At 29.6% G+C, this 18,750-nt stretch overlaps 3 protein-coding genes across 6 annotated transcripts; all 3 read left to right on the forward strand.

Moving 5' to 3' along the window:
• Positions 1 to 4,885: 4,885 nt before the first annotated feature.
• LOC112702694 (uncharacterized) lies at positions 4,886 to 5,521 on the forward strand. The gene has a single exon (XM_072198736.1). The coding sequence runs from the start codon at positions 4,886 to 4,888 to the stop codon at positions 5,519 to 5,521; it is 636 nt and encodes a 211-aa protein (XP_072054837.1).
• Positions 5,522 to 9,015: 3,494 nt separating this feature from the next.
• On the forward strand, positions 9,016 to 12,963 carry LOC112702695 (uncharacterized). 2 transcript variants are annotated; one of them, XM_025753841.3, is made up of 5 exons: positions 9,016 to 11,417; positions 11,521 to 11,615; positions 11,748 to 11,817; positions 11,909 to 12,008; positions 12,101 to 12,963. In XM_025753841.3, exons 1-5 carry the CDS (start codon positions 9,145 to 9,147, stop codon positions 12,863 to 12,865), a joined length of 3,303 nt encoding a protein of 1,100 aa, XP_025609626.3. In that variant the 5' UTR covers positions 9,016 to 9,144; the 3' UTR covers positions 12,866 to 12,963. The 2 variants fall into 2 exon arrangements, with proteins under 2 accessions (XP_025609626.3, XP_025609625.3); XM_025753840.3 differs by having other exon boundaries at positions 11,521 to 11,817.
• A 3,501-nt stretch (positions 12,964 to 16,464) lies between these two features.
• LOC112702696 (LOB domain-containing protein 15) lies at positions 16,465 to 18,420 on the forward strand. Of its 3 annotated transcripts, none has more exons than XM_025753842.3 (3): positions 16,465 to 16,675; positions 16,821 to 17,080; positions 17,647 to 18,420. In XM_025753842.3, the coding sequence occupies exons 1-3, from the start codon at positions 16,654 to 16,656 to the stop codon at positions 18,169 to 18,171; spliced, it is 807 nt and encodes a 268-aa protein (XP_025609627.1). In that variant the 5' UTR covers positions 16,465 to 16,653; the 3' UTR covers positions 18,172 to 18,420. The 3 variants fall into 3 exon arrangements, with proteins under 3 accessions (XP_025609627.1, XP_025609629.1, XP_072055344.1); XM_025753844.3 differs by having other exon boundaries at positions 16,825 to 17,080; XM_072199243.1 differs by having other exon boundaries at positions 16,504 to 16,675; positions 16,830 to 17,080.
• The last annotated feature ends 330 nt before the right edge of the window (positions 18,421 to 18,750 follow it).

Here is an 18,750-nt window from a genome sequence, read left to right on the forward strand (position 1 = left end):
GAAATTTAAAAAAACTTGGAATGCAAAACGGCAGAACGGTGGCAGAACTATGGTCGCCGAAGCTATAGGTGACAAAAGGGTGGTCGTCGAAGGATGGAAAACTCGCCGAAGGTTGGGTAGCAGCGGCGTGATGATGATGGGGGGCGAGGGTCGTTTGACGGGGCGGGGAGAGAGAAGCAAAGAAGAAGAAGAAGAAGGAGGGGTCAGCGGTGGGTTCACTACTAGAAAAAGGGTTTTTTCGGACGAATTTTGAGACGAAATTGAAATAAATTTCGAACAAATTACAGACAAATTTTTTTTTTCAAACAAATTTGGGACGAATTTTTTTTGTCCCAAAAAGCCTTGTTGCTAATTTAAATTTTGTCTGAAATTTCGTCCGAAATTTTTTTCAGACAATTTTGTGACAGATTTCAAATAGGCATTTATCTACTAGATTTCTAACTATTATGATGTATTTTAGACGAATTTCAGACAGATTAGTCAACATAAAGACAACGTATTTCAGACAAATTTCAAACATAAAAATATTAATTTTTAGATAAATTTCAAACAAAAAATATACTTTATTTCAAACAAATTTCGAACGAATTTAGTCAAATATAACAAATTTTTTTCGAACAAATTTTAGACAAATCAAATATTTCTTTTCAATTAAATTTCAGACAAATTTAAATTAAAAGAACTTATGTATTTGAAACAAATTTCATACAAAACAAAAAAATATTTTCACACAAATTTTCTACAAATTTAATATAATATTTCAAATAATTTTCACACAAAATAATTTGCTATTTAATAGATAAATATTTTAGAAAATAAATTGTATTCGATCTTCTTTCTATATTAAGACCATCATAATCATTTTTTTCATATTACATCATCCAAATTCTAAACACATAATAAAATAATAAAAAATTAATTACCATAAAAGTGTTAAAAAAATATTTATTATTAAAATACTTTTGTCCATAAATGTAATAAAACTAAAATAAGAAAAAAAAATACTTAAACTAAAACAAAGAAAGCCTTTAAAAAGGTCATATATCATGAGTGAAATAAAATGTACTAACTAAATCACCTAAAAATTTCTTAATCTAAATCAGAAAAAATATATACTCCAAATATCAATCACTCATGTTATCATCACTAGAGCCTGTCCCAAGCTCATCTTCCGTAGGATCAGACAAGGTTGAAGGAAGTGGCAGATTCAACTTTTTATATAAAGCATGAATTGTCTTTTCAGTAGAACCAATTCTTTTCTGTTGAACTTTTAGTTGACGTCCTTGATCTTTTAACTTGTGCTCAGCATCTTTCAACTTAACCTTTTGCTCTTCATTGATAATTTCCTGCTCCTTTGCCTTTTCTTTCCACATGTGAAGTTCTTGCTCAATATTTAGATTGTCTTTGGATGTCTCTGAACAATTTCTGGAATCCAACTTTGAAGAGAGATCTAAACCAAAAGAACCTAAACCAAATGCAGCTTTCTTTTTTCCCTTTGTCACAACTTCATTCCAAACAGTATAATCATCTGGTATATCTAGGCCTTCCTTAGTTGCCTCAACATCTCCCTCATTATCCAAGGATAAAGCTACTTGAGAAAGTTCTGTCTTTCGCTTTTTGAATTCACCCTACAAAATCAATTCATGTTAATTGCAACTAAATATGCCATGAACAAATACTAACATATAGTGAAAATTAGCAATTGAAAAAAACAAAAAGAAGAACAAACTAGCATCACATACAATGACTTTCTCAGATCTTTCATCAATCCAACTTTTGTCTTTTTTGGTGTGGCATTTAGTATAAACCTCCTCCAGAGAAGGTTTTACTCCCGTAGCTTTCTCCTATAATATAACAGTTTTAATCGATAGGAAAGAAAAAAGAATAAGAAAACATTGCAAAAATAATAAGAACAAGACTATAAATAAACTATTTTTATCTTACCATTCTGCGTGCATGTTCACCCATAGATATGGAACCACCAGTATGCATAGAACTTCCAGCATTTGATGCTCGATTCACAGTATTTGCTGCTGACCAGTTCTTAAATTTCGAATCTGTAGCAAAATAATGTAATAGTTGACGCCAAACGGGTTCAGGAATATATTTTGGTACATGGTTAGGGTCTTTTGAATAATTGCGTCTCTCCTGATTCATCAATGATCTTAATCGATCACTCCCTTTAATCTCAAAAATTTGACGAATTCTTGCATTGTGTTGAGGTTCCCACATACAATTTTTCTATAAAAGAAAACAAACATATACATTGAATTACCCACTATGTATAATATCAAAATAACAAAAAAAATGATAATAAATACTTACCTTAAATTCAGTAAACCACAAATCTCGCATTTGCTCACTAGCATGTTTCCAGGAAGGGCAGAATTCTGAAAATTTGCTTTTAATGGCATTTGTTACATGACGAACAGCAGTACATGGATTAAACCTATAAGAAGTTCAAATAATGAGTAATTACACATGTATTCACAATAAAAACAATATAGAGAGAACGCTAAAACAGAAAACTGATTGTTGTACTTACTCATTGCCAAAAGGTTCTATTTTCAAGAGCCCTTCTTGAGTGACAAGTTCACCTTCTTGAGCAAGAGATCCATCGTGATGATTTTCATCCGATGAGTGAGCATGATGTAAATTTTGTTCATTATTAGGAGCATTATGAAATGATTGAGGTTGGATAGGTGAACAGTATGGTGATTCAGTTGGTGATGGTGATGGTGATGGTGTATGATCGGCATGGGAAGATAATAAATTTCTCTTGAATTTTTGTGGTGGCTGCGAAGAAGAGGGTGGCAATGCTGAAGGCTTTTTAGATACATGTGAAGGAACTGAAACTCGTGATTTTGTAGGTTTAGGGTGTGAAAGCTTAGGTTTGTGTGCACTAATCACCTCCTTATTAACAGATTTTTGTACTTTAATTGACAAGTGTTTTTTATTTTTTTTAGAACCTGACATCTAAAACAACAAAAGATTTATAAGATTAGTAAGACATTGCATCTAAATTTCAGTAACATGTACATCATCGAAAGAATTAAAAAAATAACAATGTAAAATAATACTTAGCTGCCAAAATAATCAATGAGGATGTAAAATAAAGTGCTACTATGTTTTAGTACTGAGTACTAATAAATATGTACACATGAGCATTTAAGAAGTTCATAGCAAGGATAATACTGTATTTGTGAAAGGAGCAGATTGTGTGAAAGGTAGAAACAGAAAATACTATAAATTAATTGATCACTATTCATGTTACTACTTAGGGTGTGTTTGGCAAACCCGTCTGAGAGGATAAAAGTGCGTTGAAGTTCTTTGAACGCTGCTTTTTTATCTTTGGTAATCTTTCTCCTCTAAACGCAGAAGTGATTTTGCAGCTTAAAAGCACGTTTACTAGAAGCAAAAAATTGTTGCTTCTGCGTTCACTTCAACGTGAGTTCACCTTTGATGATCATTATTGATTTTTTCCAAAAGAATTTTCATATTTGTTTCAAGTCATTTCAAATATTTTCAATTTTTAGTTTTTTTCAATAAATTAAATAAAAAATAAATCACAAATAATAATAAAAACATAATTAGTAAAAAATTAGAATCCAAAATAATAAACAAAATAAGATTATATATTGAGAGTACTCATAAAAGGTACTAAAATATATTTTTTTATATGTTATTTTTAATTTAATAAATAAATATTAATTTTTATTAAAAAAATTATAACAAACTAAAATAGAATTTTATAAACAATATTATATAAAAAATATACTAAAAGAAGTATAAAACAAATTAAATATACCAAAAAATAATATTATAATTTAATATTATATTTTTTTAGTAATTAACTAATTATCTATCTAAAAGTGATTTTAACTAATATGATCCAAACAATTTCATTCTATCAAAATCAATTTTAGTATAGAATTGCCAAACATAAATCATACTGGCACAAACTCACTTCTATCTAAAATCAATTGTACAAAATCACTTCCATTCAAACTTCAGTTTGACCAACTCTAATCCAAACACACACTTAGTAATATCATTCTAACTCGATAATTTTCTCCTAGTTTTTCGTTACCAATTCTAACAAGGCAACAACATGGTTCATTTACAAGCACTCAATTCAACCAAAACAATAATCGCAACACAGACATACTCAAAGTAAATTCAACCATTAAACTATAATCACAATATTATCAACGACAATTATAATTCATAGTCACAAACCAAAGTCAATTACATCAAATAATCACATAATAAAACGCTAGGTGTTTTTGCAATAAAATTCCAGTCATAAATACCTTTTTACTCATTTCTTTATTAGAATGCATGATTATGCCGTAGTCTTCACTAAAATATGTGTGCGTGTAGCTTGTTACTGACTCCTGCTTTCCTAAAAAGAAGCCATAGGATACAATCAAAAGGTTATATATTATAAAAGCCATTTTAACAAACGGTTAGAAGAAAAATAAATGGAAGCAGAACGCGGAAGAAGTGGGGAAGTGGAACGTCGAAGAAGAACGGGCGCTTAAAATAATTTTTTATATCATTTTCAAAAATATCATTTCTATTAAAATGAAATAGATTTTTTGGGACAATGGTAATGGAGGCCAAACTGAATTCTTCAGAAATTTTAGAGTCCCTCAAGCATTGGCAAGGTACCATATACAACTAGGACACAAATTTAAGGGTCATGGAGATAAAATCCTTAGCTGTCGTAGAACCTTAATTCTTAGCTGTTTTGATACATCATATGCATCAGCTGTGGCGTTGGCAGAGAAAGCAAAGGTTCTGCTTCTAGCAAATATTGTTGGAGGTGCACAAAATATCACACCTGATATATTCCAAATTGAAAGAGAAGGATTTATGGATTATGGCTGGATTCAGCTTTGGTTATGTGATTCCGATGAGATCAAGTGGAGCTTTATACCATGGTGTGCCTCCTAGTGGCCTTTTTGAGAAGCTAGAGCATCGATATATAAGCAAATGTCCACTGAAAACGCGTCTCTTCACACCTGCGATTGCTCGAGGCCTGCAACAGTTGGAAAAGCTAGATATATTTTCATGTGATGAACTGAAGCATATACTTGAAGATGAGGAGATAAGTGGACAGGATCATAGGGTGATCTTCTCAAAATTGAAAAAACTTCATATTATGGGGTGCCAAATGCTAGAATATGTAATCCCAGTTACTTTTTCTCAAGGCCTTGTGCAATTGGAGTCTTTGGATATAGATTATTGTGGTGAGTTGAAATATGTGATTGGAGAATGCAGCTCAGATGGTGATACAAGTCATCAAAATGGAATCAACATTGAGTTTCCTGCGCTTCAGGTGCTTCGACTTACTGATAATTGGAACATGATTGGCATTTTTCCCCAGTGTTACAGAGCAGCATGGCCATCTCTGCATAAGTTTTATTTGGAATATTGTCCAAAGCTTAAGATAATGTCCATTAATACTTTCAAGGCTAATGAATGCAAGGTGAGCAAAGTGATAAGGCCTAGTTAACTTGAAATTACTTTCCTTGTATATTATCCAAAACAAAAATTATAAAATAAAAAATTATAACAAACTAAAATTAGAATCCAAAACAATAAACTACCAATTACTTTCGTATCTTTAAGCAGTTAACTTTTACCTTTGACTTTATTTTGGTATAGATAAAATCAAAGTATCAAGGCAGAAGAGCAATGCTAGCAAGCGTAGTAATAGGAGGAACTTTAAAATCCCATCAGTTAAGTCAAAATTTGAGTCATCTATATATGAAGATGGGTGCATCTTCATAAATTTTATAAATGTTCTTTTCTTTCCACTTAGTGAACTGTATAGAGTCATCTATCTCAGTTCTGTTTTCAATTGCAATTCTTATCTCTAAGGCAACATGTTCTGCAAACATATCAAAAGTACAGCCCTACCAATACAATTTTATATGTTCAACCAAAATACCTAATGTTTTATATCTAACATAAAGCTTCCCTTAACAATCAAATTAACAATGAAGAAAGAAAATTATCAATGAACAAAGCTGAGAAAGAAACACTACTCACAAAAATTAGAACCTTGCAGAAGACGCACAAAAAGAAGAGGAGGCACGAACAATCAAGCGAAGGGGTGGTGTCTGAGGCTGGCAGGGGCGCAGGTTCTGAGACCGGCGGAGGCAAACACATGCAGGAGGCTGGGCGGTTGTTCGCAAGTGAAGGCTGGTAACTGGGAGTGCGATTGATGATGGTGGAGGTGGTCTGAGGTGCGAGATTGGAGGTTGGAGTGGTGGATGTCTGAGACCTGAGACAGGAGGCAGAGCACGAGCGGCCAAGCACGAGCGGCAACGCACAGACAGAAGCAGAGCACGCAGAAGAATCACGAAGCACGAGCGGCAACCACAGTCCGGAGGCAGAGCACGCAGGAGGAGGGAGAAGGAGATGAAGAACTGACCAGGAAACAGTGAAACCAAAAGAAAGTTCTGAAACAAGGTTTGGTTTTTGACAAGGTAACCTAAGTAGCTATAATACGAGGGACTGGGAGAAGGCACTCAAAAACTAATCCCCTGAAACTAAAAGAAGGCGGTTTTGATAAAAAAAAAAACAAATTTTGGCGCAAAGTGAAATTTAATAAGTGGCATTGAAATAACTATGTATAACAAATTTTTTAAAATTAAAATTATATCTAATTTTTAATATCAAATTAAAAAAGATAAAATTACAACAAAAATATATTCAATAAGTTATAGAATAGAATATTGATATCTAAAAGATAGATATTTTAAAAAAAATATATCTAATAATAATTTTAAAATATTTAAATTAAATTATGTTCTTAAATTTTTGTTATATAATAATCTGAAAAGATAAATATTTAATAAAATTAATATTTGAAATTTTTGTTTTTTTTTATATTACTAGATAAGATAGATAGTCACCAAAAAAAAGATAAGATAGATAAGATGAGATAACTGCCTCGAATTATATAAGTCAGAGATTCTTTAGTTACATTCTTTATTTCACACACATATACTTTATAAATCCATCTTAATTTGAGCACTGGAATATCCTTGCTAGGTACATATCCAATCTAACAACTGTTTTAGCTCACAAATTTCCAATTCATTTCACAATCCGTACCAAAGATTTTTAGATAAGTAATTTTTTCTCCAATTTTTTTACATTATTTATATAATTTTATATTAATGTGCTAAAGAGTTCTCTTGAAAAAAATTATATAGAGGTAAATTTTTTTAATAACTATCATTATGTGATTTAATGTTCATTACTATGATTTTTTACTATTAAAAAGTTGTAATGTGCTTTTCCTCTTTCAAGAAGTTGTAATGTGCTTTTCCTCTTTCAACGTGCTTGCTAAACATATCCTAAGTGTGTGTTTGGATTTACGTTGAGCAAACTGGAGTTTGAATGGAATTGATTTTGTAGAATTGATTTTGGGTAGAAGTGAGTTTGTGCCAACATAATTTATGTGTGGCAATTTTTACTAAAATTGATTTTGATAAAATAAATATTGTTTGGATAATATTAGTTAAAATCACTTCTAGATAAATAATTAATTAATTACTAAAAAAATATAATATTAAATTATAGTATTATTTTTTAAGTATATTTAATCTTTTTTAATATTTTTTATATAGTATTTTTTTATAGTACTCTATTTTGGTATATTATAGTTTTTTATTGTTATAATAAAAATTAATATTTGTTTATGAAATTAAAAATAACATATAAAAATTGATAACTTTTTTAGTATTTTTTTATAGTAAAAATTAATATTTATTTATTAAATTAAAAATAATATATAAAATAACATATTTTAGTATTCTTTTTTAGTACTCTTAATAATCATATTTTTTTTTATTATTTTAGGTTCTAATTTTTTACAAGTTATATTTTTATTATTATTTATAATTAATTTTAATTTTAATTTATCATTTTTAATAGGAACAATAATACATATTATAAAAAATTAAAATAGTAAACAATGTACAAAAATTAGAATAATTGTTTTAATATTCTCAGTATTTATTTAAAAAAAATTATGAAAAAATCAATAATAACTAGCAACAACCTAAATGTGTTTCACAAACACACTCTAAGTGTAGAAACTAGAAAGTTTTCAACTATAAATTATGTTGACACAAACTTACTTTTATTCAAAATTGATTTTATTCAAATTCCAGTTTGACAAATTACAATTCAAACACACACTTAAACATTTAACGGCTCTTTCAAGCTCATTTAGTGAAGGCTATAATTGTATATATTATGCCTTCTTGTCACCGTAAAAAACTATTTATATTTCATTTAATATAATATTAAGAATATTATTGAGATAACATTTTACTGAGAAAAAAAAAAAAGAAAACATTGTTTATATCTTTATATTTTTTCTTTTTACTATGTGATTTTTTTCCAAAAAATAACATTTGCACATTGTTAATAGCAATAATTCTATACGTATATTTTATATATGTCATTATTTTATTGAAAATATTTAATAACTATTTTTCATATTTATTTTGTAAATGATTATAAAAAGAGAATGTAATTGAGAGATTATATGTATAAATTATTTTATTGGGATACCAAAATTTATCATTTCTACTGTTTAATTTGAAAAATATTAGTCTTTTAATAGATAATATATTTTGCAAGCTTATTTTTATTCTAATTTTAGTATAAATTTTTTGTCACATTTTTAATTATATCAAATTTATGAAAAATAAATAAATATAATTAAGTTTTAAAAAAATACAACTTTTTTTTAGTACTTGGTTTATGCACTACTTTACGGTTAGAAGAAAAAGACTGAAGAGAGGCTAAAATTAATTTTTTTATATGTTAAAAATCAATTTATTTGCTGGATCGAAACACTACATTATAAATTAGTTTTGATAATATCATTGTCAATATTCTTTGTTAAGTTTTGATTTTTTTATCAATTTTTAATTAATTTTTCTTATTCATAGTATAGATAGTTTTTTTAGAATTTTTTTATGTTCACTGATGTATATTTATCAAAATATAATATTATAATTTTGTAACATGAAATTAATTATACTCATAGTTGATTATCTCATAAAAATATTATTTAAGTAATCTAATTTTTAATATACTTTATATGTAGATATGGAAATTCCAGAACAACGAAAGTGGATGTACAATAGAAATTTACCAAATCGAGGAGGATTACGACAGGAATTTGTCAATGGTGTTCGACATTTTATTGATACAGTTAAAAAACAACCTCAATTTGTACTCGAAGGTGGTGTACTTAGATGTCCTTGCAACAAACATAAAAATAAGATTTTTTTAACTCCGGATGAGGTTTTACTAGATTTATATAAATATGGTTTCATGCCAAGATACTGGTGTTGGGATTCACATGGAGAGAGTCCTTTGCACTTGAATGTAGATCATGATAATCAAGAAGGTACATGTTCTTCTCCGCATGCTAATGTGCCAATAAGAAATTCGTATGAATCTATGGTGGTCGATGCTGCTGGACCAGAATTGATGAGTCAATTTGAAGAACACATGGAGGAGCCTCCGAATGCAGAAGCTAAAAAATTTTATGATTTATTACAGTCTGCTCAGCGCCCATTATTTGAGGGATGTATGGATCATTCAGAATTATCAATGGCAGTTAAAATGTTGAGTATAAAAGCTAAAGGGAATGTATCTCAACAGATCTTTGATGATTTCGTGAAAGCTATGAAAGAAGTGATGCCGAAGGATAACTTACTTGTCTCCAGTTTTTATGAAGCAAAGAAGTTAGTATCAAAACTTGGCATGGAAAGCAATAAAATTGATTGTTGCATTAATGGTTGTATGCTGTATTACAAGGAGGATGATATACCAAGAAAGGAATGTAAATTTTGTCATTCTCCAAGGTACAAGATAGGTAAAAAGGGTAAATCAGTGCCTTTGAAACGAATGCACTATTTACCGCTTATACCTCGTTTAAGAAGACTTTATGCTTCAATGAACACAGCACCTCACATGCGATGCCATTTTGATCACGAGTTTAAAGGAGTTATTGAGCATCCATCGGATTCAAAAGCATGGAAGTATTTTGATAGAAAACATCCACAATTTTCTCAAGAACCACGCAATGTCAGACTAGGATTATGTGCTGATGGATTCACCCCTTTTGGTCAATCTGGTAAACAATATTCATGTTGGCCAATAATTGTCACTCCTTATAACCTGCCTCCTTCTATGTGCATGAAAACTCCTTACATGTTTTTATCCATGATTATCCCTGGTCCTCGTAATCCCAAAACTAGGATTGATGTATACCTGCAGCCCTTGATTGATGAGCTAAAACTACTATGGGAAGATGGCGTTTTAACTTATGATATTCATTCCAAGTCAAATTTTGTAATGCGAGCTGCATTGTTGTGGACTATTAATGATTTTCCTGCATATGGAATGTTATCTGGATGGATGATAGCAGGCAGGCTAGCATGCCCATACTGTATGGAACGAACAAAGGCATTCCAATTAAAAAATGGGGGAAAGCCATCATGGTTTGATTGCCACAGACAATTCTTGCCAGATAATCACATGTTTAGAAGAAACAAGGATGCATTCTATAAGAATAGAATTGAAAGATCAGAACCTCCGCCAAGATTGACTGGAGAGCAAATATGGGATATAGTTCAGAATTATGATAAGATAAGTGATGTTGAGCAACTTGAGATAGAAGGATATGGAAGTATGCATAATTGGACCAAAAGAAGCATATTTTGGGATTTGCCTTATTGGCGTCATAATTTAATCCGTCATAACCTTGATGTAATGCATATTGAGAAGAATGTATTTGATAATATATTCAATACTGTCATGGACATTAAAGAGAAGACTAAAGATAATGCAAAGGCTAGAATGGATCTGTCATTATACTGCAAGCGAAAAAGTTTAGAACTGCCAGTACAAAGTGGAGGTAAAATTATAAAACCCAAAGCAAACTACACATTTACCCTCCAGCAAAAGAGGGCAATATGTGAATGGGTGAAAGAGTTAAGGATGCCTGATGGATATGTTTCAAATTTAGGGAGATGTGTTGACATGAAAGAGGGCAAGTTATATGGAATGAAAAGTCATGATTGTCATATATTTATGGAACGTTTACTCCCAATCGCTTTTAGTTCATTGCCAGAGCAGATATGGAAGCCAATAACAGAGTTAAGTCAATTTTTTCGAGATTTATGCTCAACATCGTTACGAGAAGATGTTCTCAATAAGCTTGAAGAAAATATTCCAATTGTGCTATGCAAATTAGAACGTATTTTTCCTCCTGGATTTTTTGACTCAATGGAACATCTACCTATTCATTTGCCATTCGAAGCATTGCTCGGTGGTCCTGTGCAATATAGATGGATGTATCCTTTTGAGAGGTACCTTAGTCACACCTCTATATTTATTCTCAAATTTCTTTTTACTGTTTTATGAAGCCAATTATTTTTTATTTGATTTTTGTTATGAATTTTTTCATGATAGGTTTCTCCATCATCTTAAGAAAAAGGTCAAGAACAAAGCACATGTTGAAGGATCTATCGTTGAATCATACCTAATTGAGGAGATTTCTCACTTTTGTGAGTACTATTTTAACCAAACTAGCATCAACGCAAAGCAAAATGATGAAAGTGATGATTCAATTGAGCAAAATTTGTCTATTTTTAATTTGCCTGGTTGTTTGGCTGATGAATGCAAAACTCGTTATTTAGATGACAAAGAATTCAGTGCAGCCATGAATCATATACTAATAAACTGTGATGAAATTAAGCCATATATTGAGTGAGTATTTATCTTCCTATATATATTCTTACTATTAATAATATTTTCTGATATTAATAATTTTAATTTATTTGAAATTTATGTACTATAGGATCTTTGTGGACTTCATACGCCAAGATCATATTACTTTAAGTGATGAACAAGTTGATCAATTTATTGAAGCGGATTTTGCAGAATGGTTTAAAAATTATGTAAGTCAACATGATTTGATAATCTTATTGTACACACATTTTTTGGTAGATGACATATTATATTCTAACTTATTGGTTCTTATTTAATACAGGTTCATGATCCTTTAAATAATGTGACAGATTCGAATATTCATTCTTTGGCATGGGGTCCTTTGAGAATTGTTAAATGTTGGCCTATCTACAAAGTCAATGGCTTCAAGTTTCACACAAGATCTCACTCGAGTGGAAAGTCAACTCAGAATTATGGAATATGTGTCAAAGGCACAGGTTATGGTGAATATGAAAATGACTTCTATGGCCAGCTTGATGAAATTATTCAAGTTGAGTATACTGGGCTACCACTAAAAAGAGTTGTACTATTTAAATGTGAATGGTTTGATCCCACGATCGGCAAAGGAACAAAAGTAAACAAAGAGTATGGAATCATACAGATTCGAAAGAATCGACGATATGTTAAATATGATCCGTTTATCATTGCACATAAAGCAATTCAAGTATATTTTGCACCTCATCCAATGAGCAACACCAGAGAAAAAGCAGAATGGTGGTTTATATTCAAGACTAAAGCAAGAGGTGAGATTGAGATTGAAACAACGGAGGATTTTGCATATCAAGAAGATGACACAAATCAATCTAACAATCATATCTCAAATGATATTGACATTATTGTTGATTTACTGGATACTAATAGTACAAGATATGAAGAAGAAGAAGAAGAAGAAGAAGATAATGATGATGATGATGATGATGATGATGATGAGCTACTTGGGGATGAGGACGAAGACATGGATGAGGATGAGAACGAGGACGAGAACGACGACGACGAGAACAATGAGGATGAAGATCAAAATGAATAGTATGAAAAAGTCCACTAAGAAATGTATTTATTTGTATTTTTTTTTAAATTTTTAATATACCTTAATGTTATGAAAAAGTATATGACTTTTTTATTTTACGTGATTTTTTTATTGTATTTTATTTTGACTATTTTTTAGAAGATTGGATATAATTTATTGAGAAAGTCTAGGGGCCAGCACTTTTATTAAAATTTGGCCAGCAATTTAACCATAATAAAAAATGAGTAATTCTCCACCATTAGATGTAATCTCACACCATTAAAAACACTACTGATGGCTACAAATCACAAAATTTGCTGGACCCCTAGCACTCCTCTAATTTATTTTTAAGATTTTTATATATGTAATTCTTTTAGATACACTTTATCTTAAATTTGTTAAAAAATTAAATTTTGAATGATTATAACGTAAATAATTAAAAGAATAAATTAAAAAATAATATGAGGTAACTAAAAAAAATCAAAATTAAATATAAGATGGTATATAACAATTTGTATAAGAAATTTAATATTAAATATAATAAAAATAAAAGAATAAAAAAATAAGAAAATAGAGTATATAAAAAAAAATAAGAAGATAGAGTCTCTCAAGTTTAACTAAAAAAAAGTCAAATATAATATACAATGATAGGAAAAAAAACTAATAAAAATATAGTCAATTTAGTTCTAAAATTTTGGAATGAATAAGTATATTTGTTAAATTTTTTTTATTTAGTACTGAGTAGTACTACCTGAATTAAAAGAGTTATGATGAATAATAGATTAATTTACTAGTATTTTATTTTAATGGTTGATCTATAATGATTCAATTAATTATTTTAAGATTGTAATTTATTTCATATTTGATATTATATAAAAATAAATTATTAACTTAATAAACAATTAAATAATCAAAAACATACATTTAATGAAAATATAATTTTATTTTTTAAAATATTAAAAAATATATTTAAAAAATAAACCAACTAAATTTCATGGTAGCCCCACCAGAAGTACCCATTTTGTTGGCGTCAGGCACAAAATGACTTCCCCACCAGAAGTTTCAATTGGCGTGCGCCCCTCCTGAGATGACGACTAAATTCATTTCGCGGGTGCTTTGCGAACAATGGCCTTGCGCATTTTTGTAAAGCTTTCTGCATGCGTATTATGGGAATTAATATATTTTATTTATTTATTTATATAAAAAAAGCCTGCATAAATAAGCGCTAACTATCTATTAATCCAATTTTTAAAAATATGTATAATAATAAATAAGATGTTAATTGGTATGATGATTATTTCATATTTTGATCAAGAGATTTTGGAATTGAAAGGTGCAAACAAAAACTGTACCTTTTTATAAGTTATATATAATTAAGGTTATTTTAGGAAAAGAAACTTTATTTTAGAATAGTAAAAATATTTAGGACAAATCATGGACTAATTTAAAATATAAATAATATTTTTATACTAAATTTTAAAAGTTTTCAATAAATATTTGAAATCTGTTTGAAAATTGATGAACTTTCAAACAAAATTTACAAATGATGCTATTTTCGTCCCAAATTTGTGGGAAAAATTTTGTCTACTTCCAAGGGTTAGTTATAGTAAAAGCATTTAAGACTAATTATAGACAAATTTGGGATAGAATTAATATTTTTCAAAATGCGTCCCAAATCCGTCTAAAGTTATTGCGCATATTCAGATGGAATACGGACGAATTATAGTTTTTGTCCAAAATTTGTTGCTAATCTGTATGAAAATTTTGGCGCCATCTAAAAAAAATTTGGCGCCAAAATTTGGGACAAAATTTAGACAAATTTAGGATAGAATATATTATTCAAATGTCTCCATTAAAAATTGTTCAACATTTGTCTCAAATTTGTCCGAAATGAAAAAGTCATTCAGACGGATTAAAATTCGTTTGAAATTTTCGTCCGAAAAAACCTTATTTCTAGTAGTGGTTGATGGCGATGGAGAGGGGTGCCGACGACGACACTGGAGAGAGAGAGAGAGAGAGAGAGAGAGAGAGAGAGAGAGAGAGAGAGAGAGAGAGAGAGAGAGAGAGAGAGAGAGAGAGAGAGAGAGAGAGAGAGAGAGAGAGAGAGAGAGAGAGAGAGAAGGAGAAAAAGGAGGGATCGGCGGTGGGTTGACGGTGACGGAGAGGGGTGCTGACGGTGGTGGTCTTGGGCCGTGGCAACAGATGGTGGCGACGACGACATTTGAAGGAGAGAGAGAGGGGGGATGGTGGTGATGGTTTCAGATGAGGAGGAAGAAGGTCTGTGATTTGAATTTATTTCCCTTTACCGTCGAATTTATCGTCGAAAAATTCTAACAATAACCCATTGTAAGACACCAAACGCAGCGTTTCACTAATTAGAGTTACCGTCGTAACGATAAAGAACGTGTCAATTTAATTTATTTTTCTTCTAAATATCACTATCGAATTTACCGTCGAAAAGTAGAATCTGTTTGTAATTTATGTCGAAAAATGAGAATAAATAGATATAATTGAAATGACAAAATTTCATTAGTTTCAATGATTTAAACTGAACTGAATTAACCGAAAAATATCTCTAAGTGAATGTCATGTATGTTAGCTATATCATTAATTAAAAAAAGTCTCTTTAATAATAATAATAATAATAATAATAATAATAATAATAATAATAATAATAATAGGGTGATGAAGATATGAAGATTGGGAAAAATATTATTAAAGAAATACTGATTTTACTATAGGAATAATTTAATTAAGATAAAGGTACAATCTACTATTTCTTGTCTTCTGCCTCTCCATTACAAACTGCTTCAAAAAGGGGGGAATAACCATATATAGAATTATAGATTGTTAAGAATAGCAATCTTCTAATTGTAATTGGTCCCTCATAGATGGCTTTGGCTACTTCTTGAAGAAATTGTATTATTGTGACCATTATATAAAGACAAAACCAATAAGGAGAGGGATACCACTTTTTTCAGCCCATAGCAATTTCCCCCAAATAATTAATATTATTATTCTTAGAAAACTCAGCTGCTGAATAGCCTGACATTGATGTTTCCTTGTTTTATATTCAAAAGTCAATTGGCCAGTTTGCCACAAAGACTAACACGTGTGCAAGTTATTGACAAATAATTAAAGGGCTGTGTTTAATCTTTTTTCTAAATGACAAATGCAACCTAATCCTTTTGTTTTTATTAATATTTTTCCTCTCCTTCTATGTATGTTACCTTGCTTGTATTATTAAATTTGGACTGATTTATTTTATTTGAATATTTAGGAATTGAAAACAAAAATTTAAACACTAAAATCCAAAAATCTAAAAATATAATAGAGTAAATAAATAATGGCAACATATATAGTGTACTAGTGTATGAAACATTTTTTTATTTAAATAATAATTTTAAAAAGATAAAAAACAGCTAAAATTTATCTTATTTAATTAGTATTCATTAATTATTGTAATAATTAATGAATGTTAAATAAATTAAGTTATAGTTATTTTTAGCTGATTTTTTTATTATCAAATATTTTCGTTATTTAAATAATATATCTTAAAGAAACATTTTTTTTAAATTCATAAATATTATATATATGTGTGTATGTAATGTGAGATCTCCAAGTTTTGTTTATTGTCTTCTTTTTAATTGTTTCTTATAAAGAGCATTGACCTACTTTTCTCCCTAATTGCTTCCTTTCCTTTTAATTTAGCTCTACTTTTCCTTTTATTTGTGTCTGTGTCTGAAACAAAAACCTTTCTTTTTTTTTCCCATCTCAATCCACTCCATAGATCAAGACAATCAACAAGCATGTTTGGATGTCCTGAGACAGGTATTATTATTATTATTATTATTATTATTATTATTATTATTATTATTATTATTATTATTATTATGTATGGTGAAATAAAATGGTATGTAATAAAGTTGTAAAGTATATTATTATTAAGATGAGGTTTTTGTGATTTTGGAAAAAGAAAGAATAGATGAGATAGCAAAGAAGGTGAAGAAAGAGGGAGAATTATTATTATCATCAAGTTGTAGTGAAAGTGAAATAGAAAGAATGGGGAGGAAGCAAAGCTTAAACACAGTGACACCATGTGCTGCTTGCAAGCTTCTTAGAAGAAGGTGTGCTGAGGAGTGTCCCTTCTCTCCTTATTTCTCACCACATGAGCCTCAAAAGTTTGCTGCTGTTCATAAAGTCTTTGGTGCAAGCAATGTCTCCAAGATGCTCATGGTTAGTATCTTAATCATTATTATTCACAATTTATTCATATATACTCCCTCCTCTCTTCAACCACTTTCTTCCTTTTTAAGTTTAGGATTACACAACATTTAGAGCTATAATAACTAAACATTTTATATTTCTATTTAATAATTTACATTTTTGGGTTAAGTAATTTTGTAATATTTTATTTGAATTTTCATAACAAAATAATTTCTTAGTGTTGGGTTTTTGTTGTTTTTATTTTACTAAATAAAAATTAAAGGATTTAAAGACACAAAATAAAAATAAAAAATTATACATAACTCACTATAAAATACATATTTTACTGTGGGATTTTATATATAAATTCGACAATAAATTATATTACCATCAGATCTAACGCAATAAAAATGATTTGACGAAAATATATTATCGTCAAATTTATATATTTATTTTTAAATAAGTTTATCTCCACAAAGGAATGTACTGTATTAATATATCTGTTACATGCTACTCATAATAATAATACTAAATCCAGTAATAACTAGCTATATATTTTGTTTTATTTTTTTATTAATTGGTTTTAATATGTGTAGGAAGTAGGAGAGGGGCAAAGAGCAGATGCAGCAAACAGTTTGGTATATGAAGCAAACTTGAGATTAAGAGATCCGGTTTATGGATGCATGGGTGCAATTTCAGGTTTGCAGCAACAAATTCAAACATTGCAAGCGGAAGTCAATGCTGTTAGGGCTGAGATTCTCAAATACAAATATAGAGAAGCTGCTGCCACTGCCACTGCCACTCTCATTTCCATGAATCATCATCATCATCTTCCATCTAATAATAATAATAATCAAGCACCAATTATAATCAATAATAATAATGATAATAATGCTGCAAACTCTTCATCACAACAACAAGGTATTTCTCAACCTCCTCCTCTTCCTCCTCCGCCTTTGCGCCCTGCGCCGCCAAATCCATCTTTACCTTCACCTTCTACTGTTGTGCTTTCTTCATCTTTGTCTTCGTCTTCGGCTTCTTCTGTTTACAACAACACTCCACCTAAAACCACATTGAGTCATGGATCCATTACTAGTGAAAGTGTTCCTTACTTTGCTTAATTAATTATTTGGTCTAATAATTAATTAGTATGATGTCCAATTTTTGTTTCTTTTTTTTATTTTTAATTAAAATATTCATTATTTTGTGTGGGGAAATTGAACAACCATGCTACTAATTCCAACTCTTGTATGTCTCTTAGCTTGAGTCATGGCCTTATATTTTAATTTGGTCTTCTCTCCTGTTTTGGTTGGTTGAGAGAGCTTCAATTATGGGGAAGGGAAATCCACATTCATTATTATTGTTCCCTAGTGATACTCTCAACTTGTAGTAGTATTCTTTATATTTATTTTCACATGCGCATATATATTACGATGTTTTTAATGCTTAAAAAATAGTGATTCAATTACACCGGTTCTTTTAGACGATCATGCGCAAAAAATAGTGGTTCAATTACACTGATTCTTCTATATAATTATTGACGTTGTTAATATAAAAAATAATTATTTTATTTATCATGATTAGATATACATGTAAAACTATTTTATATTTTATACATTTTCAATTATGTAAAAATAATGCATTCGGAGTGTAGGCACAGTTAATTAGCATATAGATTACGTCCCGTATCTTTTTATCAA

This window comes from Arachis hypogaea, chromosome 7 (assembly GCF_003086295.3).
Source record: "Arachis hypogaea cultivar Tifrunner chromosome 7, arahy.Tifrunner.gnm2.J5K5, whole genome shotgun sequence".
Lineage (NCBI taxonomy): Eukaryota > Viridiplantae > Streptophyta > Magnoliopsida > Fabales > Fabaceae > Arachis > Arachis hypogaea.

Excerpts from the sequence above, each read along its gene's own strand:
- LOC112702695 (XM_025753840.3), top strand. The coding sequence starts at position 9,145 with ATGGAAATTCCAGAACAACGAAAGTGGATGTACAATAGAAATTTACCA. Across the intron at positions 11,418-11,520 it reads TGGATGTATCCTTTTGAGAG|GTTTCTCCATCATCTTAAGA; the intron begins GTACCTTAGTCA and ends TTTTCATGATAG. Across the intron at positions 11,818-11,908 it reads GAAATTAAGCCATATATTGA|GATCTTTGTGGACTTCATAC; the intron begins GTGAGTATTTAT and ends TATGTACTATAG.
- LOC112702696 (XM_025753842.3), top strand. The coding sequence starts at position 16,654 with ATGTTTGGATGTCCTGAGACAG. Across the intron at positions 16,676-16,820 it reads GTTTGGATGTCCTGAGACAG|AAAGAATAGATGAGATAGCA; the intron begins GTATTATTATTA and ends TTTTGGAAAAAG. Across the intron at positions 17,081-17,646 it reads ATGTCTCCAAGATGCTCATG|GAAGTAGGAGAGGGGCAAAG; the intron begins GTTAGTATCTTA and ends TAATATGTGTAG.
- LOC112702694 (XM_072198736.1), top strand. The coding sequence starts at position 4,886 with ATGGCTGGATTCAGCTTTGGTTATGTGATTCCGATGAGATCAAGTGGA.